General features: G+C 49.8%; 2 protein-coding genes across 2 annotated transcripts in view; one reads left to right on the top strand and one right to left on the bottom strand.

The window, feature by feature from the left end:
* TMPRSS4 (transmembrane serine protease 4) overlaps positions 1 to 24,713 on the bottom strand; it is a 44,191-nt gene extending 19,478 nt beyond the window's left edge. The window contains exons 1-3 of the mRNA XM_021926593.2: positions 24,419 to 24,713; positions 6,851 to 6,884; positions 2,780 to 2,893 (exon numbers count right to left, since the gene is read on the bottom strand). Of these exons, the coding sequence (XP_021782285.1) occupies positions 2,780 to 2,893; positions 6,851 to 6,884; positions 24,419 to 24,421 (151 nt within the window). The 5' untranslated portion in view covers positions 24,422 to 24,713. The remainder of the gene's footprint in view (positions 1 to 2,779; positions 2,894 to 6,850; positions 6,885 to 24,418) is intronic.
* Positions 2,925 to 27,604, top strand: part of SMIM35 (small integral membrane protein 35) — a 100,098-nt gene continuing 75,418 nt past the window's right edge. The window contains exon 1 of the mRNA XM_031652922.1: positions 2,925 to 3,517. Within this exon, the coding sequence (XP_031508782.1) occupies positions 3,376 to 3,517 (142 nt within the window). The 5' untranslated portion in view covers positions 2,925 to 3,375. The remainder of the gene's footprint in view (positions 3,518 to 27,604) is intronic.

Genomic DNA, 27,604 nt, shown 5'->3' on the forward strand with positions numbered 1-27,604 from the left:
TCCTTCAGGGAACTGATATTTTAACACTTTTTCTGGCCGTGCATGGTAGTTCACACCTGTAATCCCAGCACTTTGGGGTACCAAGGCAGGAGGATTTTTCGAGCCCAGGAGTTCAAGATCCGTCTGGGCAACATAGTGAGATCCTTGTTTCTCCAAAATAAAAATTAAAAAAATTAGCCAGGCATGGTGGTGTGCCCCTGTGGTCCCAGCAACTTGGGAGTCTGAGGCAGGAGGATTGCTTGAGCCCAGAAGTTTGAGGCTGCAGTGAGCCGTGATCACGTGATTACACTCTAGCCTGGGAGACAGAGTAAGACCTTGTCTCAAGCAAACAAACAAACAGACAAACAAACAAACAAACAAACTTTTCCTTAGTGAAGACTCATAGCCAAACACCCTGGCAGGAGGGGACTCCTCCTTCGTAACTGAATTCTCTCTTGGCCTGATGGGCCCCTCTCCAGTCCAGTATCATCCTGGGCTGGTCTTAAGAGTAGAGGCATTAAATCTAATAATGGTCCCTGCTTGTCACCGTGTTAGGAGCTTTCCATACATTTCCTCATGTAATCCTGGTAACAGTCTTGGGAGGGAGGTGTTATTACTAACTCACATTACAAACAGGGACATGGAGAATTGAAGGTCAGGCTTTATTTTCCCAGGGCACACAGTGCTTCCAGTGTACAGCCAGGGCCCATCTAACTCTCTGGGGAAGCTTGAGATGTGATCGCTGGCCCTGATGCTCCTGGCTTGAGTGAAGCAAGGGAGAAGGAGGAGCCAGGTATTACCTAGCTCTTTGGAGTTTGGTTTATGATCAGGAGCCAGAGTGAGGCAGAGTCACCCCAGCCTCCTGGGACAAATCCAGGAGACAGCATTGCCAGTTGAGACTCCAGAAGCCATAGGCTGAGGGAGCCCGGCCCAGGATGGAGGACTGGGTTACAACCTCTGATTACAGAATCCGGGGGCCAAGGATGTGGAAGCCATGTCGGACCTTCTGGGACAGGGAGTGTCTAGCTCTAAATTATGCTTCAGTGCCTGCCTGGCTTTCCCTGGATAACTCTGGCCCCCTTTATCTCCACTGCGGCAGAGTGTATGCTTATGGAAAGCAAGCGCACTTCAACATTAGCCTGAATAGAACAGGATGGCAAGTCTGCTGATGGCACTGCAAACCTCCATCGTGTGGGCAACCAAGACCAAGGAGAAAGGGTTTGGGGTCATCTGCATCTCACACCCATCCAGGGCTCCCTAGGGCTTTGAGTGGGGTTTATGTTGTGGCTCTGCATTTCTACCGCCACGAGATGGAAATGAACCTGTTCAATCAGGGCACTGGGGTCCTGTCCCAGCCTTGACCCTGACTGCCGCTACTCCTCTCCGAGCCTCGGTGCTCGCGTGGAAGGGGGACCAGAGGCTCTCTCAGTGTCCTCCAACCAGGCAGTTGGCTGCTACTGCTTGAAATGTCACCACAGTTACAAGTGCAGATTCCTGAAAGGCCAGCTATTCCCTGGCTGCACAGGCAGTCCTGCCCCAATTAGCAAATGCATGTCCTGGGTCACATTTCGCCTGCTGCTATGTGATGACACACTCTTTTGCAAAACTTGGTTTTTAGCTTGGTAGTTTATGTATGTTATCTCATTGGTGCTCAGGATATCGCTTTGAGGGAGGAAGGACATTTTACAGGTGAGGAGACTGAGGGTATGAGGCAGTGAAGGACTTACTCAAGGTCACGCAGCAGCAAGTGGCAGAGCCAGGATCCCTGTCTCAGGTGTCCTGATTCCTAGTCTGGTCCCCAGTGCCCTACTTCTTGCTGTGAAAAGTTGCAGTCAGTAACCTGCTGTGCTCATGTGGATAACAAAGGCAATGACTCCATCATAAGATGTGGGAGCCGAAAACGACCCACATCCCTGCTCCTTCAGTTGAATCTTCTTTATCACGGATAAGGGCCTGAGGCAGAGAGGCCTGCTCAAGACCACACTGGGCCTCAGGCACTAGCCATGGTGAAGGCCAGGCTGAAGGGGGCCAGGTGCCAGCTGCCTGGGGGGTCTTCTCTGCTGCCTCCTCTTTCTCCCCTCCTCACAAGCAGAAACTCTCCCTGTTCTTCCAGCCACTGCTCAGAGCCACTCAGCTTGCAATCTGCAGAAGATGGGAAGGAGGGGGCAGGGGGCGTGGCGGCCCTGCAAATTGCCTGCGTGGGTTAGGAACATGTGCCACTGTGCTCTCCCTCTAGAAGAAGTCACCTGGGATAGAAGCCATCTGGAATAGATGGGGGCTGAGTTCATCTCCCCTTTCACTCTTAGAATAAGGTTCTCTTCAAAGCAGGGGGTGGATACATATGGTTTCTTTTTCTTTCTTTCTCTCTCTCCTTCTTTCTCTCTCTCTTTCTCTCTTTCTCTCTCTTTCTTTCTTTCTTTCTTTCTTTCTTTCTTTCTTTCTTTCTTTCTTTCTTTCTTTCTTTCTTTCTTTCTTTCTTTCCTTCTTTCTTTCTTTCTCTTTCTCTTTTTTCCTCCTCAAATTCCTTTTATTATACCAATGATTTTTTTTTCTGCAAAGCTTTATGCAGATCACCTGCCCCTGACTGTGGGGGTGGGGGCTGCCACTTACTGAGGGGGTGAAGGACAAGTAGGGGCTGCCACTTATGAGGTGATGATGGGAGGGGCGGGGCTGCCTCTTACTGAGGGGGTGAGAGCAGGGGTGGGGGACTGCCTCTTACTGAAGGGGTGAGGGCAGGGGTGGGGGACTGGGCCCTGTCATTTACTTAGAGGGTGAAAGTCGGGTAGGGGCTGTCACTTACTGAGGACAACCACAATGATGATACTCGCCAGGCTCAGTAGTGCTACGATGATGGGGATCCCCACCTTTCTGAAGGTCTCCATGGGGGTACGGGGTTTGCGCAGGGGGCTGACATCTGTAGGAAGGTGGGAGGCAGAGGGGAGAGCATGCCGTCAGCACTTGGTAGTCCCTGAGCCAAACTCCACAGCCTGCCGCCCTCTGGCCAGTGACAGCAATGCCTTGAGGACAGTTTTGGTTAATGCTGGGGGGTTATTCCTGCAGACAAGGCTTAGCTTCATCAGCACATGGTTACCCTGCCTCTTCTCACTTATCCAGGCTCACTTATCGTTCATGAGTGCCCCTCAAAGGAGCCCCCAGGCCAGGCCGCCTCCCCTGTGTCTTGCCTGAGCCTGTCCCAGGACATTTCTGGGTTTCGTCTGACCTTTGCCTGCCCGAGAGAGGCCTGAGCCCCTGGAGCATGTACCCATTCACTGTGCCACCATTTATCCTTTTCCTGACCTCCTGACTTAGCTTTTGATTAAACATTAAGCTTCCGGGAGGCAGGGCCCTCCAGCACAGTGCGTGCTTAGTAGAGGCTTAATAAACATTTGCGAATCAATGCATCTTCAATCCCACAAACAGCAAGTCCCAGCCTGGTCCTTGTCTTTAAAGAGATTACCATCTGGGGGAAGAGGCAGACACAGATGCCAGTCCAGCCAGGTGGAAGATAATATATGTTATAATAGAGACATCTTCAAAGGTAAGCTGGTGAAAGCCTCCTCAGCAGGTGGCACTTAAGTGCAGGTCGGGAGGGAGGCACTGGCTCAGCTCAGTCAGAGGCATGGAGGGGGCCTGTAAGCTGCCTGGTGTGCCTGGCGTACCAGGGGAATAAAGGCAAGTTGGAAGGCAGGATGGGTGAAGGCAGCTGTGGAGACTCTTGAACACTATGCTAAGGAGTCTGGGTTTTATCCTGAAGGCAGTGAGGAGCCGTTGAAAGTTTTTGAACAGTGGAGAGACAGGATCAAATTAATTTTAGAAAGATGGATCTAGTCGGGTGTGGTGGCTCACGCCTGTAATCCCAGCACTTTGGGAGGCCAAGGTGGGTGGATCGCCTGAGGTCAGGAGTTCAAGACCAGCCTGGCCAACATGGTGAAACCCTGGCTCTACTAAACATATAAAAATTAGCCAGGCATGGTGGTGCATGCCTGTAATCCCAGATACTCGGAAGGCTGAGGCAGGAGAATCGCTTGAACCCAGGAGGTGGAGGTTGCAGTGAGCAGAGATCGTGCCATTGTACTCCAGCCTGGGTGACAAGAGCAAGACTCCATCTCCAAAAACGAAAAGAAAGATGGATCTTTCATCAGAGAGGAGATGGATTGGAACAAGACAGTCTGGGCTTAGGGAGACCAGGTAGGAGTTGATCACTGCCTAGAACAGAGGTGATAATAACTACATTGTCAATTGCACATCATTATCCAAGAAGAAGGAACTTGAAAGGGAAAACGTAGGCAAAATTAATATCAGTAAGTGTCAGAGATACACTCTTTTAAGTCCCCCTCTCCTTGTGGGAAATAAGCTGGGGAGGTGCCATGGGGACTTCTCCCCTGGGGAGCTGGGGCAAGAATTCTGGAAACCCTGGAAAGCAACGGACCGGCTGTCCTACCCTCACCTCCACATGGCTGGCTCCCTCTCCTCCTCCCAGTCTTTCTTCACTGTCACCTTCACAGTGAGGCCTACCTGGATCTCCCTATTTAAAATGGAGCCTTCCAAACTTTCCCATCCTCCTTTCTTGCTTTCTTTTCTTCCAAAGCACGCATCGCCGCTAACATATGCTATATTTGACATATTTTCTGTCTCCTCCCACCCTTCCATGAAATGAAGACTCGTTGAAGACAGAACTTGTCTGTTTTGTTCACTGCTGAATCCCTGGTATCTAGAACAGTGCTTGGTCCATAGTAACTGCTCAACAAATATTTGTCACATGAACAGATGAATTTTTCTTGGCTCTGTTCTCTTAAGCACATCCCTTCTACTACCTACTTCTTTTCTTTTCTTTTTCCTTTTCCTCCCCTCCCCTCCCCTTCTCTTTCTCTCTCTCTCTCTCTCTCTCTCTCTCTCTCTCTCTCTCTCTCTCATTCACGGAATCTGCTGCCCAGGCTGGAGTGCAGGGGCAGTGGCATGATCTTGGCTCACTGCAACCTCTAACTCCTGGGCTCAAGCCATCCTTTTACCTTAGCCTCCTGAGTAGCTGGGACTACAGGCATGTGGCATCACACCCAGTTAGCATTCATATTTTTTGTAGAAATGGGGTTTTACCATGTTACCCAGATAGGTCTCAAACTCCTGAGCTCAAGCAATCCACCCACCTTGGCCTCCCCAAGTACTAGGATTACTGGCATGAGCCACCATGCCCGGCCCCTTCTACCTTTCTTACAGGTCACATTTTATTCTGCCTTGAATGATGGCTAATCACATGTCTGGCTCTATTTCTTTCCTCAGCTCTTCAAAAGCAGAGAATGGCATCCTGCCAGAGATTGGCACCCAGTGAATGCCAGTACTAATGAATCTGTTGACAAAGGAAAGCTTAGGACACTTTGTGTTCCCCCAAAAGAGAGTTTTAACTTCAGACACAGAAGCCAGGCAGTGGGGATGTGGCCTGGAATGGTATTGCCCATAAACTATGACCTGGCACAAAGTAGCTTATCAGTAATATTTGCTGATACTGTTTTTAAAGTTCCAGCAGCCAGTCTTCAGAATTGTCCTCTTTCCTGTGGCCATGACTATGATGACATTTTGTTCATGAATTCATGCATGATTTATTTATTGAGCACCTACCTCTGGAAACATGAGATTGGTTTGTTTTCTCCAAGAGTGAGTGACCCATGGGGATCCCTGGGTTCCTGTGTCCAGGCCCAGATATTCTTGGGGAGCATCTGCTTCCCCCACTAGGAAGGAAAGCGCTTTCATACCTAGTTTAAGTTAACGAACACAGTGAGCTATGAACAGCCTCTTTGCCAGCTATTGTTCCTCCCTCCAGCCTGTCCTATCCACCGCAGCTAGACAGAGCTTCCTAAAAGCTTGCTTTCATCCTGTCACTTCTTACTCGAGGGCCTACAAGAGACTTCCACATCTGGATTATGTCTTTCAAAGCCAGTGTAATTTGGCCTCTCTCTCTGAGCCAAATGGACTTCCACTGCTAGTCTTCGCCAACCCCCAGTGCTGCATAGCTCTGCATAGGTACGTTCACTCCTCGAGCAAACTCAGCTTGTTTTCTGGTTTGAGAGTTCTCAGGCTTGTTCAGGTGGTGGAGCAGCTGGCACCCTGGTGTTCTTTGGGGACACCATGGCCTACTCTTATATTAAATTCCAAAGTATCAACTAGGCACCATTTTACTTGCTAAAGATTACTTCGTCTGTGGTCATTGTTAACTCATGACCCAGAACTGGGAAATAAATAACCTGTCAAGCAGGATTGGCCATTTTCTCACTGATCTGTTCATATTAATGTGTTCCTTGCTCATCTGTTTTGCTGATCTAGCAGGCTATCAGGAGTAGATATTAATGGTTTAAGAAAATGCAATGGAAGAAAAACACCTCCTTAAATTTGGGATCATTCTATTTTTTAACTTATTTTTCTTCCCCTGGAAATCAGGCAAGCACTGCCATTTTTCATGAAAATGCTTCTGGCCAGCTTGTTCCTTGGCAACACAGTGGGACTGTGAACTCCATGAGACCAGGGACTTCAGCTGTCTTAATTATTGTGATAGGCCAGCGTCCAGCCCAGGGCCTGGGACATGGCAGGTACTTACAGTTTTAGTGAAAGAATAAGAGTAACTGAATGAATGAATTGGAGAATCATTGCTTTGGTGATTTTAGGTTTGTTGGTCCTGCTTCCCCAGAGACCAGGCCTCCTGCTTCTAGAATGAATCCTGGAATGTTTGCTGAGTGATGGTTAGACGGGTGGCTGGATGTCACCCATGGCATTTATCACTTTGGTGGTGGTGGTGAGGGCCAGGCAAGAGTGGCTTAGGATCTACTTGGCAGCTGAAACTCAGAGGCTAAGGTGGACAAACGAAAGCCGGACCTGAACTTACCAAGGCTGTTCAGAGGTTGATCACTGTCAGGATCCTGCAATTGAAGGAAAAACAGTCAGTGAGTTGAGGTGGGAGCCTCTCCGGCTGGGGCTAGCAGCCTAGGGGAGGTTCTTGGGTCTTGTCTATATTCCCTTCTCCCTGAGTCTAAGTTAGGGGTCTCTGTGTTATCCAAATACCTGGTTAAACAGGAAACATTCAGTCATACACCTATTTGATCTGTTTCAATTAGTTTACTTATTAATTTGCTTAGCCAGTAGCAACTGATTAGCAATTGTAGAAGCAACTGGCTGCTGGTTTGTTGTGTAAATTGCTGAATTCCTTAAGACGATTCTGCTCTACTGTCTGCTTTTGTCAATGATTTGTCTATGTTTACAGATACTATATTTCTGTAAAAACTTGAATCGACATTTTACAAAAGGGAACACCCAACTCGCCTACAAGTACCAAACAATGCTTAATGCCATTACTTATCCGGCAAATCAGATTCAAACCACAATAAAATATCTCTACATAAACACCAAATGGCTAAAATGTAAAAGACTGACAATACTGTGTTGATGATGATGTGGGAAAACAGGAGCTCTCAGACCTTGTTGGTGGGAGTGTAAATTGGTACAAATACTTTGGAAAATGGTTTGGCTGAATCCACTAATGCTAAACATACAACTATTTTATGATTCTATGATCCAGCAATTCTGCTCCAGGAGATAGCCAAGAGAAACGAGTACAAACGTCTAGCAAAAACCCTGTGCATGAAGGTCTACAGTCGCTTCATTTATAATAGCTAAACATTGGAAAAACCCAAACGTCAGTCACTGGTAGAGTAGGTAAACTGGTATTTTCATATAATAGAATATAGTTCAGCAATAGACAAGAATAACCTAATTCAAAATGCAACGATATGGATGAATTCCATAGACATAATGATGAAGGGAAGAAAATAGTCACAAAAAGTACAATTCCACTTATCTAAAGTGTAAAAGGCAAGGTTAATCTATAGTGATAGAAGTCAGAATAGTGGTTACCACTGGGGAGGGGGGGCAGTTAGTTATTGGAAGGAGCACAGTGGAGTCTTCTGGAAAACTTCTGGATCTTATTCTTGACATTGGTTACAAGGGTGTTTATATGTGCAAAAATTCACTTTAGACTTGAATGCCTTACTACATATATGCTACCAACACTACGACATTTCTGAGCGTGGTCTTAGGCCACCATTGATGCATGTACACAAATACACGCAAAGGCATTTTTACTTACTCACACCACTCCACGTGTGCACTCGGCACGCACATAGCCACACAGAGTCAGTGGAGGAGCCACTGACACAAAGGCTCACATACAAAATACATGCACACCCTTTTGGCCAGGCAAATGTTACAGGGAGGATGCTGTCTGGGTTTACGCCCTCTGAACCCTGTGGTCTAGGTCTCCACCCAGGGACTTGCCTGCCCTATTGTGCTGAAGTCATGACCCGCCTTGGTGGTGGTTGGAGGAGTCGCAGGACCTTGTACATTTCCGGCTGGAGATTTTTTCTGTTCCTCTTGGGAGCGAGAGGGCCCCTTTCAATCCCTGAGTGGGTGACCCTGATTAGATATGGAGGGAGGGTCCCTGGGTGTTGCCTGCTCCACAGCTAAGCATGGTGGACACAGCAGTTGGGAGGAGCTCTTTCTTTTCCTCCCAAACGAGCCTGTAGTCTGCTGGAAGGACATGCCTGGCCTTGCCCTTGGGTGACACTAGGCCATGGGCAGCCTTGTGGTGTAGCACACAGCTTGGTTCTGCAGTCTGCAGGGGTCGAGTCAGAATACAACCCCGGCCTCCTGTTAACTGTGTGCTTTCAGGAAAGATCCTTCACCTCTCTGAACTCCAGGCTTACCCTCTGTAGAGTGGGGACAATAAAACCTGCTTCAAAAGACTACTGTGAGGATTACATGAGTTGTCTGGTGGGAAATGCTGGGCTCTCACATGGGAACTCTCTTCCCTCTGCCCTCCCATTGAAACTGCCTTTGCAAAATGATGCCTGAGATAGTGAAAGAGATCTAACTTAACCGACTCCATCTTACTTCTAACCTCCAAGCTGTCCTTGGTCATTCCTGGGCATAGGCTGAACTAACTTTGGGAGAAACTCAGCTTATAGTTTAAGCAAAGTTGGTAACAGCTCTTTCCCAAAGCAGACCTCCTTCTTGTCTGGGGACTAGATTAACATTAGCTCTGAGATTAGAAATTATGGTTTAGGAATCATACAGCTGGAGGCCACAAGACTCTGACCCTCCCCAAACTGCTTCTAAGATCAGTGCTTGAGATATTTTGCAGACCCTGCACTTGATGGATCAGCTGGCACCACCCAGATTGATAAACTGGCTTATCTGATCTCTGGCCCCCCACCCAGGAACTGACTCAGTGCAAGAAGTCAGCTCCAGCTCCATATGATTTCGTCCCTGACCAATCAACAGTCCTGGCTCACTGGCTTCCCCCTACCCACCAAGTTATTCTTAAAAACTGCTCCCTGAATGCTCGGGGAGACTGATTTGAGTAATAATAAAACCCCAGTCTCCCGCACAGCTGGCTCTGCGTGAATTACTCTTTCTCTATTGCAATTCCCCCGTCTTGAAGAATCGGTTTTGTCTAGGCAGCAGGCAAGGTGAACCCCCTAGGCAGTTACATCATCCTCTGTATTTCTGTAGCATTTGGTACAGGAGTTTATCACAGGACTTCTCTCATAGGATGGTCAGCATTTCCTTTTGTTTTTTCTTCGTTTTGGTTGCTTTTTAAAATTTAAAATTTTATTTTTAATTGGCTGCTCTTTCGCATTGCCTTTGTACTTTTGGTGTTTAGCACCAGGCTGGTACTGAACTTTGAGCTCTGCATTGTAGTTCATTCCCAGCCGTCTCTCCTCCACCATCACCAGGGCTGGATGGAGCAGACTGTTTCCAGGCTGAAGATGAGACCCAATTGGGCAACTCTGCATTGTTGTGGCTAGAGTCAAGGTAGGATAACATCAACAGTAATTCACACCCAACTGGCATGTGATGGTTTACAAAGTCCTTGCATCTAACTCTTGTCTAGTCAAGTCGATATCAATTGTCTGCTAACCAGGATGGGCAGCGTTAAAGAATTAATTATTAACTAAACAAATGCTTGTAAAGCATCTACATTGTACCAGGCACTACTCCAGGAGGATTCAGAGGCAGATTAAGAAACCATCCCAGCAAGATGGGGAATATAGTGCCCAAAAAAGACAGCCGAGAGTCTGTCCCTGAGAAGCTTGTTTCTTGGTGGAGAGGAGGGCTAGGGGAAGGGGGAGGACAGGCCATAAACAGATAAACCAGAAAAGGTCAGAGAGGGGTAGGTGCTATGCAGAGAGTAATCCAGGGTGAGAGGAGACAGTGCCTGGACGGAGAGTGAGAATGGGAGCTCTAGGGAGGGGCTCAGGATGGTTGTGGAGGATCTCACTGGTCTCCCTAGAGGAGGTGACAAGAAGGAGCCAAGTGGCAAGGAACAAGCTTGGGGGGTTGGAGGAACTGAATAGAGATGGGCATGGCTGGAGCAAGGCAAGGGCCTAAGGAGAGAGGAGGTTGGTGGTAAAAAAAACGCCATATGTGTTTGGAAGATACAGGCAATAGGCCTCGCCGATGGACTGGGTGTGCTTGGGTTTAGTTTTGTGGGTAAGAGGGTGCTTGCTGAGCTGTGGGAGGCTAGAGGAGCGGCTGGTGGAGCAGGGAAGTGGGCCCTTTCCTGTCGATTCATTCCCTTCCACTGAGTCTACTTGTGCATGCATGCCTGCATTCATTGAGGTAGGTAGGGCAAATTTCTTTTGTTTATTGTTAATTTGACAAATATTGACTATACACCTTTGATGGACCCGGAATTGTGCTAGAAGCTGACGCACAAAGGAAGCTTATATTCTGCATTTTCTGGGGCCTTGGATTCCTCATCACTGGACTGAACAGTGGCTAATTTTGTGTGTGTGTGTGTGTGTGTGTGAGAGAGAGAGAGAGAGAGAGAAAGGAAGAGAGAGTCTCATTCTTTCGCCCAGGCTGGAGTGCAATGTTGTGATCTCAGCTCACTGCAACAGCCACCTCCTGGGCTCAAGTGCTCCTCCCACCTCAGCCTCCCGAGTAGCTGGGACTATGGGCATGCACCACCACGCCCAGCTATTTTTTATTTTTTCGTAGGATGAGGTCTCACTGTATTGCCCAGGCTGGTCTCGAACTCCTGGACTCAAATGATCTGCCCACCTCAGCCTCCCAAAGTTTTGGGATTACAGGTATGAGCCACCATGACTGGCCCTTAATTGTTTTCAATTGCTATTCACTGAGTAGTAGCTGTGGGAAAAAATTCTATACCTGTTTGAAACCAAAAGAGAGAAAGAAAAAATGAACTAAAGCAAAACTGTAAGCTAGAATGATAGGAACTGTGACTATCTTGTTAACTGTGGCATCCCTGATGTCTCCTACAATGTACAGTAGATAACGAGTGTTGAAAAAATATTTGTTGAATGAAAGAATTAGTGAAAATATCTCAGTTTGAGGACTCAATCTCAGGTCAGTCTTTACGAAGCTGACTGTGGTATATTCACACAATGACATATTAGGCTGCAGTCAAAACAAATGAACTATAGTGACACAAAATAATATGGATGGGGCCAGGTGTGGTGGCTCACACCTGTAATCCCAGAACTTTGGGAGGCCGAGGTGGGTAGATCATGAGGTCAGGAATTCGAGACCAGCCTGGCCAACATGGTGAAACCCTGTCTCTACTAAAAATACAAAAATTAGCCAGGCATGGTGGCAGGTGCCTGTAATCCCAGCTACTCAGAAGGCTGAGGCAGGAGAATCCCTTGAACCTGGGAGGCGGAGGTTGCAGTGAGCGAGATAGTGCCACTGCACTCCAGCCTGGGGGACAGAGTGAGACTCCATCTCAAAATAATAATAATAATAATAATAATAATTATAAGGATGATATTAGAATGTAATATTAAGTGAAAAAGTTAGTCCCAAAAGATTACATATAGCACAGAATCTTTTCCATAGAGAAGCAAGGGAATGATGAATATGGGGTTTGGGAAGAACTTACCTGGGCAGGGAGCTTGTAGCACAGTCCCTGGCCTATCAAATATGTACAGCCAACATTTGTTGAATTAATAAACGAAAGACTCTTGCCCTACCCACCTCAGGAGGGGGATGGATATGTGTGTGCAGGAGTGGGGACCTCATGGTTAGATGTAGGTTACTATTAAGTCCTAGCTTTTGTTGGGAATGGTGGATTTATGGAGGCTTATTACATTGTTAAAACCAACTAACTAGCAAGTTACAAATGGACCCTGCAAGGACCAATAGTGAAAAAAGTCATGAAGCAAAGATTCTAGTTCCCCCAATGCTATGCACCCAAGCCTCAAGGAAAACATACAAAAGCCATCACCTGGCTATACGGAGTGGCTTCAGGAGGTCAAACTCGTGTCCTCACCATGCTCTGCCCTTACTGTTGTGCTGCCTGAGTTTCCCCATGAGCTCTTGGCAAACATCTCTGACACAGAGTGATCAGAGATGATGGACAGATACACTTCTGGAAGAGGAGCTGCAGAAAGTCACACATACTGGGGCTGATGGGCAGAGAGGTAGGTGCATTTTAGGCCTGTGAGTGTCAACTGGGGTCCCTCAATGTCAATGACATCCCTGAGCAGGAGAGAAATAGGGACTTATGACCAGCTGCATCTCCTCTGAGCCCAGAAGCAACAATCCTGAGCTAAGGAAAGGAGAGAATGGGGCTGAGAGATGTGGGTACCAGGTAAAATTCAGAGATCCAGCCAGACCCCCTCACCATGGTGGGTCCCCGCCATGATCAGAAGATGCAAAGCTGAAATAAGGCAACTTCCTTATTTTCAGATGAGAAAACAGAGGTCAGATAGAATTGTCTTAACCTGGAGTTAATAGAGGGAAGGAGGAAGTTGAGACATCACCAAACAACACATGTGCTTCCCTCTGCTTTGCTGGAGATGTATTTATTTACCCGCAGCTTGAACTCAGCTTCGGGCTACAACTGTTGCAGCCCCGGCGCAGCCCGGACCAAGCCAAGGCACTGGCCTTTCCCTTTCTGTTTGGGCCACTGGCTGGGCCAGGCCTGTCTGCTCTGTTGATTCAGCCTGCCGCAGAGCCCTGACTCACGGGTCCAGCCCAGCCAGTGTCTGACCTGGGGCTCATCCGGGAATGAAGCTCCTGCTGTCTGTGGTACAGTGGAAGGGCAAGAATGCCCAGGCCATCAGGGCCCAGGTAGGGGGTGAGGTGGGGAGGTGGAAGTGGGTGGGTGTTCGATCTCTGGAAAACCTGCCATTGCCTGATCAACTCAGAGAATCTTCTTTTCCTGCTTCTCGGTTTGTCACCGGCAGCAGGAAGACAGTAATCTAAGCCCCAAATATGGAGGCAGAACCATTAGTTATTGCAGTGGAGTATTATTATATAATTTACGATGTCTTTCTTTCATAAATGCTGCCCTCTATAATCCGTGGAACAACCCCGAGAAATTGTCCCCATTTTACGGAAGAGGCAGCTGTTCCGGCTTCAGAGCAAGTAAGGAACAGATCTAGTCCTTCGGGCCCGGTGTCTGGACTTGGTGGACTGTTGGTTTCATTTCCTTGTGGTTTTAGGAACTCATCTGGGTAACAGTCATTAGCTGGTGCTGGGTCCTTTTGAATCACTCCTCCCTTGCAATGCAGCCTTGTTGGATATAATCAGCACGCAATCATCACGCAGAGATTGCCCCCAGCATCTCCCCAGCTCTTCCTTGGTCTGAAGGTAGAGTGACTTTGCTCAGTTCTGGGCTCTGCCATGTCATCCATGAATGGGGTCAAGATACTTCCCTCAAAGAGCGTGTCGGGAAAGGGGCCTATTGCAGGGCTTGGTTCCTGGGAGGGGCTTTATTGATATTAGCCTTTGTTCTTCCCTTTCTCCCATTAAGTTCCCACCTTTCTCACCTGCCTCTTCTTCCTTTATTCCTACTCCTCACCCCTACTACTGTTTTAGATCATGGGGAACCTCCTGGTTAGGCTTAGCTCAGCTCCAAAAAGCAAATGGACATCTTAAGGTCCGCTTCCTTTCCAGCTCAGAGATGATGAACCCAGATACAAGGCGGCTCTTGTTTTTAAATGGAGTGAAGATTAAGTGGCTGCAGAGAGGCCACCAGCCTGGGGAGTATGAGTTCTCATCTTGCCTTGTCTTCTGACTTGCTGTGTGACTTTGGGCACACTCCTCAATGTCTCTGAACCTCAAGGTCCCTTTGGGTAATTGGGAACTGTCTTTCAGAGATGGAATGAAAGGGTTAATAACCTCACAATGAAACAGGCAAGTCCACCAGGCTAATAAGGAGGGGAAGAAGAGGCGGCAGCTCAAGGAGGCCAAAGGAACAGAAAGCTCGGCCAGCTCCTGTCTGCTTCCCTTGCCAAGCAGCCTGTCCCTGGAGCTTTATTTCTGTCTTCCTCTCTGCAATGCTGACTTGGCATTGCCTTGCTCTGGAAAGAAGTCAGTAAGGGCAGAGCTGGGATGACTGGAGTGTGGACAAAGAGAGAAAAGTAGGGGCACATAAAAGGGGCCTCCTGGCCCTGTTCCTGTCTACAGCAGCTTCAGTCTTCCCTGGAGTCCAAGGCCCTGGCTTCCCATGGTCTCATAGGAAAACCTAGAGCCAGAGATGCTGCTGTTGCTAGGTGATGGGATAAACAGGTCCTTTGAGGCTTGGGCAGGTGGCAGTAGGTTGCTGAGGTCAGTGACAAGCAGTGGGGAAAACCCAAGGGAGGGGGTGGGGAAAGTTCTCTGAGTAAGCCAAGAGACCCAGAGGTGCTCACCATCAGCTTGCAGAGTAGGGCTTGGCCACAACGCTCCTCTGAGGGCGCCTTACTCTGCTCTCTGATCCCAGAACCTGCATCCCTCCCCCAAACCAACGGCGAACAGCTGTGTCCTCGCCACTTACAGCTGGAATAGGCAGTTCGATGCCTTTGCTGCGCTGGAAACAGGGCTCTCTCTCTTGGATGTCTCAGCCATGACAGGTAAGGGGAGAAGAGGGTCACTGAGGGCTGGAAGATCATGGGACAGGAGAGGAGGGAGTGAGTTTCTTGAGATGAGCCTGGTGGTGATACAGCAGCCCAGGGTGCATGGGAAGTCCTCAGAGATGATTGATCATGCCTGCTTCCAAGTATCCTGGGATCTCACCTGTTACTCTGTCTCCAGGTGGGTCAACTACCAGCCCAGGCCATATGCAGCTGGGCATCTAAGCTCACGTGCAGACATTCAGGGAGCATCCTCACAAACACTGCCTGGTGTTGAGGCATTCTTAGAGCAGCACTTTTTCCTTTGGGTCTACCCTCAGCCTCGGCTGCTACATTAGAAACCATTTTGCCTTGTTCTAAGCCACATAGGTGCTGACCTGTTGGCAACTTGAACCGAGTGCCTCAGCCCCCATCTTAGCACATAATGGCTCCAGGGCAGGGCCTGGGGCCGAAGGGAGGGGTCAGGCAGCCTGCCATTGTCCCCTGCCAGGCTGCTGTTCAGCTCCCATCATTTAAGAATCAGCTTTTGTGTTTGGGTGTAGCTCTTAGGTTTAGGTAGGGCCGGGAGGCAAGGAAGATGTAACTATCCCTATTTCACAAATGGAGAAACTGAGGCACAGCAGTTATGCTCTTTCCCCAGAGACAATGTGAAGGGCAGGAGTGAGGTATTTGTACATGCCCATTGGGCTGAATTAAACTGAAGACGGACCTGGCTCCCACTGGAGAACCCTTGCTTCCAGGCGATGCTGCTGTTTACTGCCGTACTTAGGAATCCCTCTGCGGTCTTCTCTTTGTCCTAGGGGAAGCAGCTCATTCTCTCCCACCTTTCGGAACTCGCAGCAATTCTACTTTGCTCAGCTTTCCCTCTGTTCTAGGGTGGTGGGTCCATCTGAGCCCACCTTCCCTTCCTGGAAGGGTCTGATAGGAAGGAAGGTGCTACCATCTTTGCACGCCTGAGGACAATGCCTGGACAATGGCTGGAGTGGACTTGAGAGGACCTTTCAGTTCAGCCTTTCAGCCTAACAGGGACCCTCACGGGTTTGCCGCTGGGAAGGGCTGATGGATATTGAAGCTTAGAGGGGTTCTCTCAACTCTGCAATTTACCTGAACTGAGGAGCTGCCGTCCACGGAGCAGTCTGATGTTAATTTTAAAAAGTTCAAAGACAGAGTGTATACCATCTTTCAAGAATCATACTCACTTTTGCTTGACCTGAATTGTCCTTGAAACTTTAAGGGGAAGGGAAATGGCTGGGAGGGAAAAGGAACTGACTGGAACTGACTCCAGTCAGGAGTTTGAGACCAGCCTCGCCAATACAGTGAAACCCCGTCTCTACTAAAAATACAAAAAATTAGCTGGGCGTGGTGGTGGGCGCCTGTAATCCCAGCTACTCGGGAGGATGAGGCAGGAGACTCACTTGAACCCGGGAGGTGGAGGTTGCAGTGAGCCGAGATCGTGTCACTGCACTCCAGCCTGGGCAACAGTGTGAGACTCTGTCTCAAAAAAAAAAAAAAAAAAAAAAGAAGAAGAAGATCTGACTCCTCCATCTGTAGAAAAACTTTGAGCAAGTCACTCAACAGCTCCTGGACCCAGTTTCCTTCTTTGGAATGTGGGTACAATAAAAGCGACTTCACAAGATGGTAGGGAGTAGGGTTCTGTAAGGTGCACCACCTGCTCAGCACCATGCACTTTTCAGCACCTTTGCAAGGCCCTGGGAGCCCCATCTGGTCCTTGCATGATTTTACAGACTTGCTCATAGTCCCCTGAATTGGTCTTTGCAGTTTGAGGGGTCTCAGCTACCTTGATCAGAAGGGGGTTGTCCCTTGATCCTGCTCCTCTTGAACTCTGAGGCAGGCACGCTGGCCTGAATCCAGCTCTACCTCTTCCCAGCCAGGTAGTCCTGGGCAAATTAATAAATTTTTCTGAGTCTCAGTTTTCTCATCTGTAAAATGGGGAGAATATGACTTACTTCACAGGGTTGTTGATGAGAATTAATGATGACACATGTGATGTGCCTGGCTTGGTGCTTGAAATATAGAGGCGTTTAGTAAATGAAAATTAGTGCCCTCTGCCCCAGTCACCCTACAGGCATGGAGAGCAGAACTCCACACATGCTCAAGGAGGGTCTGCACTGTGGTTCCATACAGGGGCAGGGTTGAGGATTCTCATTTGTTCTGGAGGCCCCAGTGATAACCAGCCTTGGTGGGCTGGTGTGGCTGCTGCAGCCAATCTCCTGGCACAGGTTTCAGTGACCCTAGATCTGTTTCCTGTGAACTCTGAGCTCAGGATCCTATAAATAGTGCTTTAATAGTGCTTCAGTGTCTTCTCTGCATCTCCGACTTTGTAGTTGCATAACCTGAAGTTCCTTTACTGCTTTCCTGCCCACTCACATAACTCATCGAGTGCTTCATGAAGTTTCTCCTTGCTGAGATTTCATTTGCTAGGAGAGGCTGTGTTTTACAGTGCACAGAGCACAGGCCGTGGAATCCTGCAGCCTGGGTCTGAATCCTATTTGCTCATCGGCCTGAGGCTTTAGGCAGTTTTTGAACCACCAAGAGCCTCAATTTCATGTGTGTGTGAAAAAGAGGGAGAGAGAGAAAGAGAGATGCAGTAAATCTCCCTCCTAAGGAGCCCCAGATATGCATAGCAGATAGTACATTGCCTGGTGCATGGTAAGAGTACAATAATTGTTTTTTTGTTTGTTTGTTTTGTTTTGTTTTTGAGACGAAGTCTCGCTCTGTTGCCCAGGCTGGAGTGCAGTGGCGCGGTCTCGGCTCACTGCAACCTCCACCTCCCAGGTTCAAGCGATTCTTCTGCCTCAGCCTCCCGAGTAGCTGGGATTACAGGCACCTGCCACCACGCCTAGCTAATTTTTTGTATTTTTAGTAGAGATGGGGTTTCACCATGTTGGCCAGGCTGGTCTTGAACTCCTGATCTCAGGTGATCCGCCCGCTTTGGCTTCCCAAAGTGGGATTACAGGTGTGAGCCACTGTGCCCAGCCAAGAGTACAATAATTGTTAACTGTAATAATAATAATAATACCAATAATAATAGTTTAGTCATTGAGTAAGGCACCTTTCTGGGTCCTGGAGATCTAGCAGTGAATCAGAGGTAAAGCTCTTTTGCCCATGGAGTATATTCTATTATTTTTATTAATTATTACTAACAATATTAAAATAGAACCTGGGAAGTTCATGACATAGTAGATACTCATAGTCAAAAATTATTTACTGTTAATGGGAAGGAGATTCATAGAGAGCCTGTCATGTATGTAATGGGAACTGAACAAAGAGCTACTTTTATGATTTCATGGGCCCCGGGGCTTGGCTTCAGCAGGGTATTCTGTGGACTAAGTGCATCTGGGGAGAGTGACCAGGGCAGTCAAGGGACAGGAGGGGATGTCGTGTGACCTATGTGAACTCTCTTGGAAGAGAGGGTGGGGGACGCAGTTCAGAGAAGCTGGGACCAGTGGAAGCATGAAAGCTTCAAGTGGGTGTGGCCATCTGAGAAAGGCAAAAGACCATTCCAGGAGGAATGGGGGAAGTTACAGAAAGTCTTTTCTCCTGGCAAAGGAAAGATTGTTTTCAGCAACTGTAGCTTCTAGAAACAGATGTGTGAGCAAAAGCTGGACTGTGAAGGTTTCTGTGGCAGACAAGGGCCAGGGTCACGTAAGGGCTCTGAGCACCCCTGGGGGATTCGACCAAGCCCCCCAGCGGTGCGGCAGAGGAGCAGTGAGGCAGGGCAGAAGTGGTGGGGGTGGGAGACAGTCCTTCCAAAACCTGCAGCTCTGTTTTTCCCGTATGGGGGTTCTGCATTTGATTTCAGTGGAGCAACCGGCTCTGAGGCCAAAGTACGCTTGGGGAACCCACTCGCCGAGAAGACCTCTAAGGTTTTTCCTTAGGGTCTGTGATTCTGAAGAGCTCACTCTCAGTCTGAAATTTCTCTTGTTTCCTCTCACAGATAGGATTAGCCCTAGGCCTGATCCACTTGTAATATTCTCTCTTTACATCAATTTTCTATCCTTAATGGTCTCCTGGTAATTTGGGTTTTTTCCCTGGGCAGCATTGGGTATGAAACTTGAATTTAGTCTTCTCGAAAGTCTAAGTTAATTATAGCTACTGGTTTTCCCTTTGCCCTTGGCTGAACGACCCTTTTCAAGTCATGAACCTCTTTGGGCCTCAATATCTTTCTTTTCTTTTCCCTTCCTTCCTTCCTTCCTTCCTTCCTTCCTTCCTTCCTTCCTTCCTTCCTTCCTTCCTTCCTTAATTTCTTTTTTTCTTTCTTTCTTTTTTTTTTTTTGGCTGAGTCTTACTCTATTGCCCAGGGTGGAGTGGTATGATCTGGGCTTACTGCAACCTCTGCCTCCTGAGTTCAAGTGATTCTCGTGCCTCAGCCTCCTGAGTAGCTGCGATTACAGGCGTGAGCCACTGTGTTCGGCTAATGTTTGTATCTTTAGTAGAGACGGGGTTTTACCATGTTGGCCAGGCTGGTCTTGAACTTCTGACCTCAGGTGATCCACCCACCTTGGCCTCCCAAAGTGCTGGGATTACAGGCTTGAGCCACCACACCCAGCTGAGCCTCAATTTCTTCGTCTACAGAATGAGGATTACAATGTCTCAGAGAGTTGTATCAGACTGAAGGGAGATTTTGGATGTGAAAATGCTTCTTGAAGCACAATATGGTGCCTTTGTTGCATTTGGATAGAGACATGATGCTGCCACTATAGCTATTACTCTCTTTAAGACCACCAGTGACACCTACGTGTCCCGGTAGTTTCTCCCGGCAGCCTGGCAGGACCCTCCTCTCTGGGGACTGGAGATGTGATGGTGGGTGATGTCAGGGTGGAGATGGGATGAAGGTGAGGGGCTGACCTCGGCTCTATAGTTACCCCCTTCTTGTGGACATCAGTGAGTGAGTGAATGTCAGGTTCTGCCTGGGGTGTGGGCAAGCGGTGTCCCCTGCTCCTGTTCCATCTATGGAGTGCACAAAATTGAAGGCCTAGATTTTACATGTTCTCTGAATCTTCCATGGTATCTTTCCAGTACCTAGCACAAAGTAGATGCTCAAGGAACACATGCTGAATGAACGAATGAATGAATGAATGAATGAATACAGATTTAGAGGAAGAGACTAAGACAGCAGGATATGCTGAAAGCATTGGTTGGCTCAACTGCACCAGTGGGCGAAGGCCAGCCAGACTGATATGCAGGACATTTTGTGACAGGGGATGCCACTGCCACCCCTGGACAGGTGCCCACTCCTGGACAGGGGCCATCGTGTCTCTCGCCCTCTTCCTCAGTGTTCCTTTCATCTGCTACCCTTCGAGAGTTTCTGGTTGCATGTGGATTACACGAGGCAGCTGGAGGGGGCTCTGGGGGCCACAGGCAGGGGAGGACTGTTGCGGTTTTCTGTCTCGTTTACACATGTCTCTGCTGCCGACGTGCTGGTTAGTCAGAGCGGCAGGCTGGGAGGTGGCGTTAGACGTGTCACGGGGGATTGCCACATTGGCTCTGCCCCACTTTTCCCCTTCCCTATCACCAGGGTTTCCAGGCAGGCTCAGACCTGTGCCTCCCTCACGCCCATCCGCCTCTGGGATAAAAATCCTTTAGTAACCCCTCAGATAGAATCTGGCATGTTTTCCAGTTCAACTTGGGGTGAGCCTTGTTTTCAGTGTCAGATAAATCAGACACTGGTTATAGGGGATTCCGTCTTTGATCATTTATCTGTCATCCATCAATCCACTCATTCATTCATTCACATTTACTAAGTGCCTAGTCCATGCCATGGATGACACGCCCTGTGCTAGGTTTACGGCTAAAAACAGAAAAGACACAGACCCTATCCTCAAGAAGCTCCCATTCTGGTGGCAACAGGTTTATAAGAAAATGTGGCAGATGGATGCACTTTAGGTTTGGAGGAGTTCACTATCCTGGGGAATCCTTGCTTGGGTACCTGAAGCGTTTTATTAAGGCTGTTGTTTTCACCTGAGCAGGAAGGAAGGCTGAGGGCAGAAGAGGCACCTGGGAAGGCTGAGGCCATGCAGATTTTCAGGCCTGAGAGCATTTGTCTCCTGCTGCCCTGGGGCTGTTCTGGGGCTTTGGGAAGCTTGTTAGCAGTTCCCCAGCCTTGTTTTTGGTCTGTTTTTCTCATCTGTCCCCCTGCCCACGGCCCCCCTGAACTGGTCTCTCCTCATTTCTTTCATTCAGTTTCTCAGATCTCTTGGGCTTTGGCATGGGTCTGGGCTAGGGAGGTGTCTGCTGGGTCCTCAGCCGCATTGAGCGAAGACTGAGAGAAGGAGAGACTGAGAGGAGGAGAGGCCTGGGGGCACACAGGAGCCCTGACATCTAAACCCCTTCTCCAGGGAAGCACCCAGGCACAGAGCTTGACCCCAGGGTCAGGCGAGAAGCGCCTTGGGAGATGGACAGGGCCTGGGGATGCAGCTTCCACCTCAGCAGGTGCAGCTCCCACAGCCTGGAGTGCCAGCACCTTTGCTCCAGCCGCAGCACAAGACCCTCTTGTCCCTACACTCCCACTCTTTCTTGCTGTTCACACATGCAGTTCCCTGTGTCTGGAGCTCCTTCCTGCTTTCCCTGCCTGGAGAGAGCCTGCTCATCCTTCAAAGTCCATTGCAAATCGTTTCTCTTCCAGCACAATTTCCCGACTGCCCTAGAGAGAATCTGTTGCCTTTTCAGCTCCAGGGGTACCTTGTAACCACTGCTGGTGTTATACTTGCCACACTCTGTGTTGAGCACCTGCAGGGTGAAACCTAGGTATTGTGTCCCCCAACCCCCAGCCCCATTTAGAGACTGGCCAATGACAGGGGCTGATTAAATGGTGGCTGGCTGGAGCTTCTTTGGGGGGAGTTACAGTGACACCAGGCCCCGTCACCCAGGTGGCGAGGGATCCAGGAGAGCAGGCAGAGCAAGCAGCCCCTCCTTGCCTGTCTTGCCTTTTAGGACCTTCCCACTGCCCAGCTCAGTTTACCACCTCAGAGCCTAGGATGGCACCGCCGGGGATGAGTGGGCTTCTGGATTCTGTGCCCTAGTCAGGGGTGGACTCCACAGTGCTCCCAGCACCCCACTGCCCGCAGGCTGGCTCCTGACTGCCACATTTCTGAGCCCAGCCAAGCCCAGCCAAGCCCCTTGAGTCTGTACCAGGCTGGCACAGAAAACAGGAGGTGGGAGGGAGGATCAGCTTCCTCCAGAGCAGCCGGAAGCATCAGGGGTTTGACCTCAGGTGTTAACACCCATGTCTGGTGGCTCAGGGTGCGTCTGGTGGCTTAGGGTGCGTTTGGGTCTCCGAAACAGTCATGAGTCAAGGCCAGGAGAGCCAGTCCCAGGGTCCCTGACTTCCCTCCAGGCCTCAGCTACGGAGTAGTTAGCATGGGACACACTTCCTTCGGGGACAGGGCTTGGGTTCTGACCTCTGCCTGGGCCTGAGTCCCTGCTCCAGCTCTCCCTAGGAATACCCAGCTTAATGGGTTCTGGGGAGAGCAGTGGTTAAGACGCAGCAGCTCAAAGGACCCTGACTGTCACAGAGAGGGGCCTGTGGGGATGGAAGGAGGTAGGGAACGGAAGGGAAGGGAGGGCTGAGCCTGGGCGAGGAGATCCCATCCTCCCCTCAGGGCTGGGAGCTATGGCTGTCTAGGGTTATTAAGCACAGGCTTAATGACAGGGTTATTAAGCACAGGCGGTATAATGGCTAGCTCTGGGGCTAGAAACTTCCTTGACCATACCATGGAGATTGGCCATGCTGCTGCCTTGCCTTTGGGGCCCCAGGCCTGACCTGACCCCTCCATCAGTGTGCCCACCTGCCCTCCCCTGCTCCTGCAGCAATGCCCAGCTCCTTCCCTGGTGGCAAAGGGTCTGTGTTGGGTGTGCTACCCAGCTATCATTTCCTAGCGCAGACTCCTCTTTAGTCCTAAGTCCCTACATTTGTGCGGGGCTTCATGGTTTCCAGAACCCGCTCACATGTATTAGCCATGTAATCTCTGCGAGTCCTGTGCGTGTGCGTGGAGGTGTTGTGGGTGATATCATTTCCATGGACAGGGGAGAAGGTGAGTCTCAAGAAGATGAATGCCTCAAGACAGCACAGCTAATCAGGGAGCTGGCCTCAGCCTTCTGATTCTGTAGTTCGTGACCTGCCCTAGAAATGATTCCCTTCTCTGTTGCTCCCCCAAGAGACACCCCAGGTCTCCTCGGTGCCTGCCACCCAGAAGCAGCTCACAGCTAGGTAGGCTCCACAGCTCCTCTCCTCTCCTGGGAGCCCCAGGGGATGCAGTGTCTCTGCACACAGGCCAAACTTTGGGGCACCTCCTTGGATGGGAAAGCAGGAAGCTTGTGCTTTGATCCTGGCTCAGAGGGAAGCCCCTTCCCCTTTCTGATCAGCAGCCACAACCGCACTAGGAATTGTTCTTGCCAGAATTTTCAGAAGAGTGTCGTGGGAAGTGCTCAGGTTGGGAATAGGAGACAATCACTCGAGGGGCCCCTGCAGGTCACATCCTTCTCCCTTGGACAGTGGCTTCTCCTTTCCTCTCTTCCCTTCCCTTTCATGTTGGTGTCCGGGCAATTGCTGCCTCTTGGCCAAGGATTGGAGAAGGAAGACCCCTGGACCCAGCGATTATCTCTTCCCCTCCCTGGCCCTCAGCTGTCCTCCTTGAAAGGTGGGGTTGATTCTCTTTGCCCCAAGACAGCAAAGACGCTCCAGGTATTAAGAGGAGAAGGAGGAGAGAGGGTGAGGGCATGAAAAGAGATCAAGTAAAAGATCTCCACAAACACCCTAGATTGTTTGAAGGCATTTCTGCACTGTTTTCTTTTCTTTTCTTTTTCTTTGTTTTTTTTTTTTTTTTTTTTGAGACAGAGTTTCACTCTTGTTTCCCAGGTTGGAGTGCAATGCGTGATCTTGGCTCACTGCAACCTCCTCCTCCCGAGTTCAAGCAATTCTCCTGCCTCAGCCTCCCAAGTAGCTGGGATTACAGGCACCTGCCACCACGCCAGGCTAATTTTTTATATTTTTACTAGAGACGGGGTTTCACCATGTTGGCCAGACTGGTCTCGAACTCCTGACCTCAGGTGATCCACCCACCTCGGCCTCCCAAAGTGCTGGGATTACAGGTGTGAGCCACCGTGCCTGGTCTGCACTTTTCTTTAAAAAGAAAAGGAATCAGTTTCCCCAGGGAGTGGCAGAGGGCCACCGTGGCATCAAAACAGCCCCCTGCCTTGGAAAAATAGCGCCAACCTCTAACCAACAGACCTGGAGACACTGGGCAAAAGAACATTCAGGATTCAGGAAAGAACAGTCAGGAAGGGCAGCCCTGGCTCTGTGCCTGAGGACCATGGCAATGGTGGGAGAGAGGAAGGCGGGTGTGTATGAGATGTGTATGGGACTGGGGTGTGGGGGGATTTGGGTGTGGCCTCTTTTCTTAACCTAGAAGGTGTCACAGAATTCTCAGCTGATGAGCACTTAGGCTGGTTGAAGGGCCTTTTTTGGGGAGACCCACCCTCCCCGTGTCTTGGGAACAGAGGGCCCCCACACTCACCATGCTGGCTCTGTGATCCTCCCAGTCTCCCTGTAGCCTGGAGCTGAGATTGTCACCCAAAGGCAGCAGGAGGGCCTCCCCACACAGGTCCTGGGTGGCCAGCAGGTCAGAAGTCCCTGGTCAGCACTGGCTGGAGGAGGCCCGAGTGCAGGGCGGGCCTTGGTCCCTCACGCCCAGCATCCTTGTCCACTTAGCAAGCTGCTGCCTCTCACCGCTGTATTCCAGGAGTGATTGGGGGACTGTGGGCAGCTTGATTAAAACAGCACTACAGGTGAAGTTGCCAAACTGGAATGATTATGTGTCTTGTAACCTGACACCTGTCTTAGGGGCTGGAACAACACCTGAAGTCATTCATGGGCCCTTCGGCCTCAGAACAGGTGACACACCTATGTCACAAAAGCCTTCCTGCCTGAATGATTTCTACCCAACCGTGTGTTGGCTGAAGGTGATGCCAGGAGTTTCCGCCCTTACTCCCCCTACCTTGTAGGTGCATGACTTCTCACTGTGTGAGTGCTTTGGTTTGGGGTTGTGGGAAGTTGGAGTGGTCTGGGAGTTGGGCGACAGAGTTTGCAGCTCAATCCAAAGGGATCATTGACAGGTGTGGGGCAACAGGATTGGAAAGTTCACAGAGAAGGAGGGAATTTCTTCTCTTAGGGAGATAAGATGTGCCCCCTTTCCCTGGATCCCAGAAGCGAATCCACAGAGCCAATGATTCGCCAATGTGCTAGTGCTTCCTGCCCCTGCCTCAGCGGCCATTCAAAATTCTGAAAATCACTATTGGTGCCCTGGCTAGAGCCCATGTCTCCTCGTCCACAGGGTCATTTCTTTCTTTCTTTCTTTTTTTTTTTTCTTTTTAAAGACAGGGTCTCTCTCTGTCCCCCAGGCCGGAGGGCAGGGGCGCAATCTCAGCTCACTGCAACCTCTGCCTCCCAGGTTCAAGTAATTCTCATGCTCCAGCTTCCCGAGTAGCTGGGACTACAGGCGTCTGCTACCATGCCCAGCTAAGTTTTGTGTTTTTGTATTTTCTTTTCTTTTGAGACAGAGTCTCACTCTGTTGCCCAGGCTGGAGTGCAGTGGCACGATCTCGGCTCACTGCAACCTCCACCTCCCAGGTTCAAGTGATTCTCTTGCCTCAGCTTCCCGAGTAGCTGTTGGAATTACAGGTGTTGTGCACCACCATGCCCGGCTAATTTGTATTTTTAGTAGAGTTGGGGTTTTGCCATGTTGGCCCGGCTGGACTCAAACACCTGGCTTCAACTGATCCACCTGCCTCAGCCTCCCAAAGTGCTGGGATTATGGCGTGAGACACCACACCTGGGCCCACAGGATCATTTCTGATTCATGCTCTGCCACATCCTGATAGCGGGAGCTGCCCCCCTGGCCAGGGGATGTGCAAGGTGAAACCTTACAGCCACAGACATTTTTCTGGGAGGGACTTGGATAATTGTCCACACTGTTCCTCCATTCTGTGGGTGACAAAACTAAATTCCAGAGAGGCAAAGTCAATGACCCAAAGTCACGTAATGAATTAGTGTCTGGTTCCATATGAATCTAGATCTCCTTCCATTTCTCAGACCTGACCCTCCCAGGAGACCAGCCTGGGTTAGATGTGTGTATTAGTCCTTCTGTTGATAACGTGCTTCTATGTATCAGCCCTTTAATTCTCCAAAAACAACAACCCCAATATTTTGTTTCCATTTGTCAGCTGAGGAAACTATAGCTCATGGACATGAAGTAGTTCGGGGCAGAGTTGGGGCTGGAACCTGGTTCTCTTACTGGTTCACATTGCCAGCCTTGTGAACATGCTGAATGGAACACAAGTGTCTGAAAGCTCCGGGTTTGTGGTTTGGGATAATATGGCCCATGGAGGACCCCAGTGATGTCTGAGCAGGAGGAATACCGGGTCAGTGTAACGGATTGTTGGCCAAATCTTGGCGGATGAATGCAGTGTGGCCTTGTACTTGTCCCTGAGCAGCAGAAATCTGAAACTGGCCTGAAGGGCTCTGGAGCCAGCGCAGTCCCAGCCCTTCCTTACTCAAGGCTGGTGGCCTTTAGAGTTGGAAGTCTTGGGCAGAGGCAAGAGCCTGTGATCTCAGGTGACCTCAGAGTCAGGGCTGTGATGATCCAGGCAGGTACCTCCCCAGCAGCAGGGCGGTGAGAAGCCAGTGGGCCACTGGGAGCCACGTTTTCAGTTGTCTTGGTTCCTCTATGTGCCAGGCTAAACATCTGGTCCACAGGTTTGCATTGCTTCACCTGGTGCTCAGGTGATGAACCAGGAAAGAGGCAGCTGTCTGGGCATGAAGGCTGCTGGGCATGGCTGGTTGGAGGGATGATGACTCAGCCTTCCTGGCTTCTGCTCCCCGTTTGGTCTGGGAATTTGTGGAGAGGTCTGGGAAGAAGGCACATGAGCAAGACTGGGCAGGGTGGTTGTGATGCCTGCAGGTGGGGGTGAAGGTTTACAGAGGGAGGCACAGGGGCCTGGAGAGAGCAGAGGCCCGCCTCTCCCAGGTGCCGGGGAAAACCAGCTGGACCAGAGCCCACTTTTTTTTTTTTTTTTTTTTTCCTGAGACAGGGTCCTACTCTGTTGCCCAGGCTGGAGTGCAGTGGTGCAATCTCAGCTCACTGCAACCTCCACCTCCTGAGCTCAAGGGATTCCCCTGCCTCAGTCCCCCAAGTAGCTGGGATTACAGACTTGAGCCACTATGCCTGGCTAATTTTTGCTCAAGCCACCATGCCTGGCTAATTTTTGTAGTTTTTTGAAGAGACAGGGTTTCACCATGTTGGCCAGGCTGGTCTCGAACCCCGGAGCTCAAGCAATCCACTCACTTTGGTTTCCCAAAGTGCTGGGATTACAGGTGTGAGCCACCACACCCGACCCAGAACCCCCGTTCTCCCAGAGGAAGCCTCAGCTCCTTGTCAGCTCCATCTTGCCTGACTCTTTCTCTTGCCCACCCATCTCTTTAGATTCTCCTCCCATTTTTCCTCCCTTCTTTCCCTCCCATTACTACCCTTTTATCTCTTCTTCTTTATTTTTGACATTTTTTCTCTTCCTCCTTCCCTTTCCTTATCTGTTTCCAGCATGTGTGTCAAGATCAGAGGCAGAGTTATCATGAAACTCCTGAATCTGAAGCTTCAGAGCCCGTCAAATGCACGGCTCCTTCCAGGGCCCTGGGAAAGGGACCAGCA

The sequence above is a fragment of the Papio anubis genome, chromosome 12 (assembly GCF_008728515.1).
Source record: "Papio anubis isolate 15944 chromosome 12, Panubis1.0, whole genome shotgun sequence".
NCBI lineage: Eukaryota > Metazoa > Chordata > Mammalia > Primates > Cercopithecidae > Papio > Papio anubis.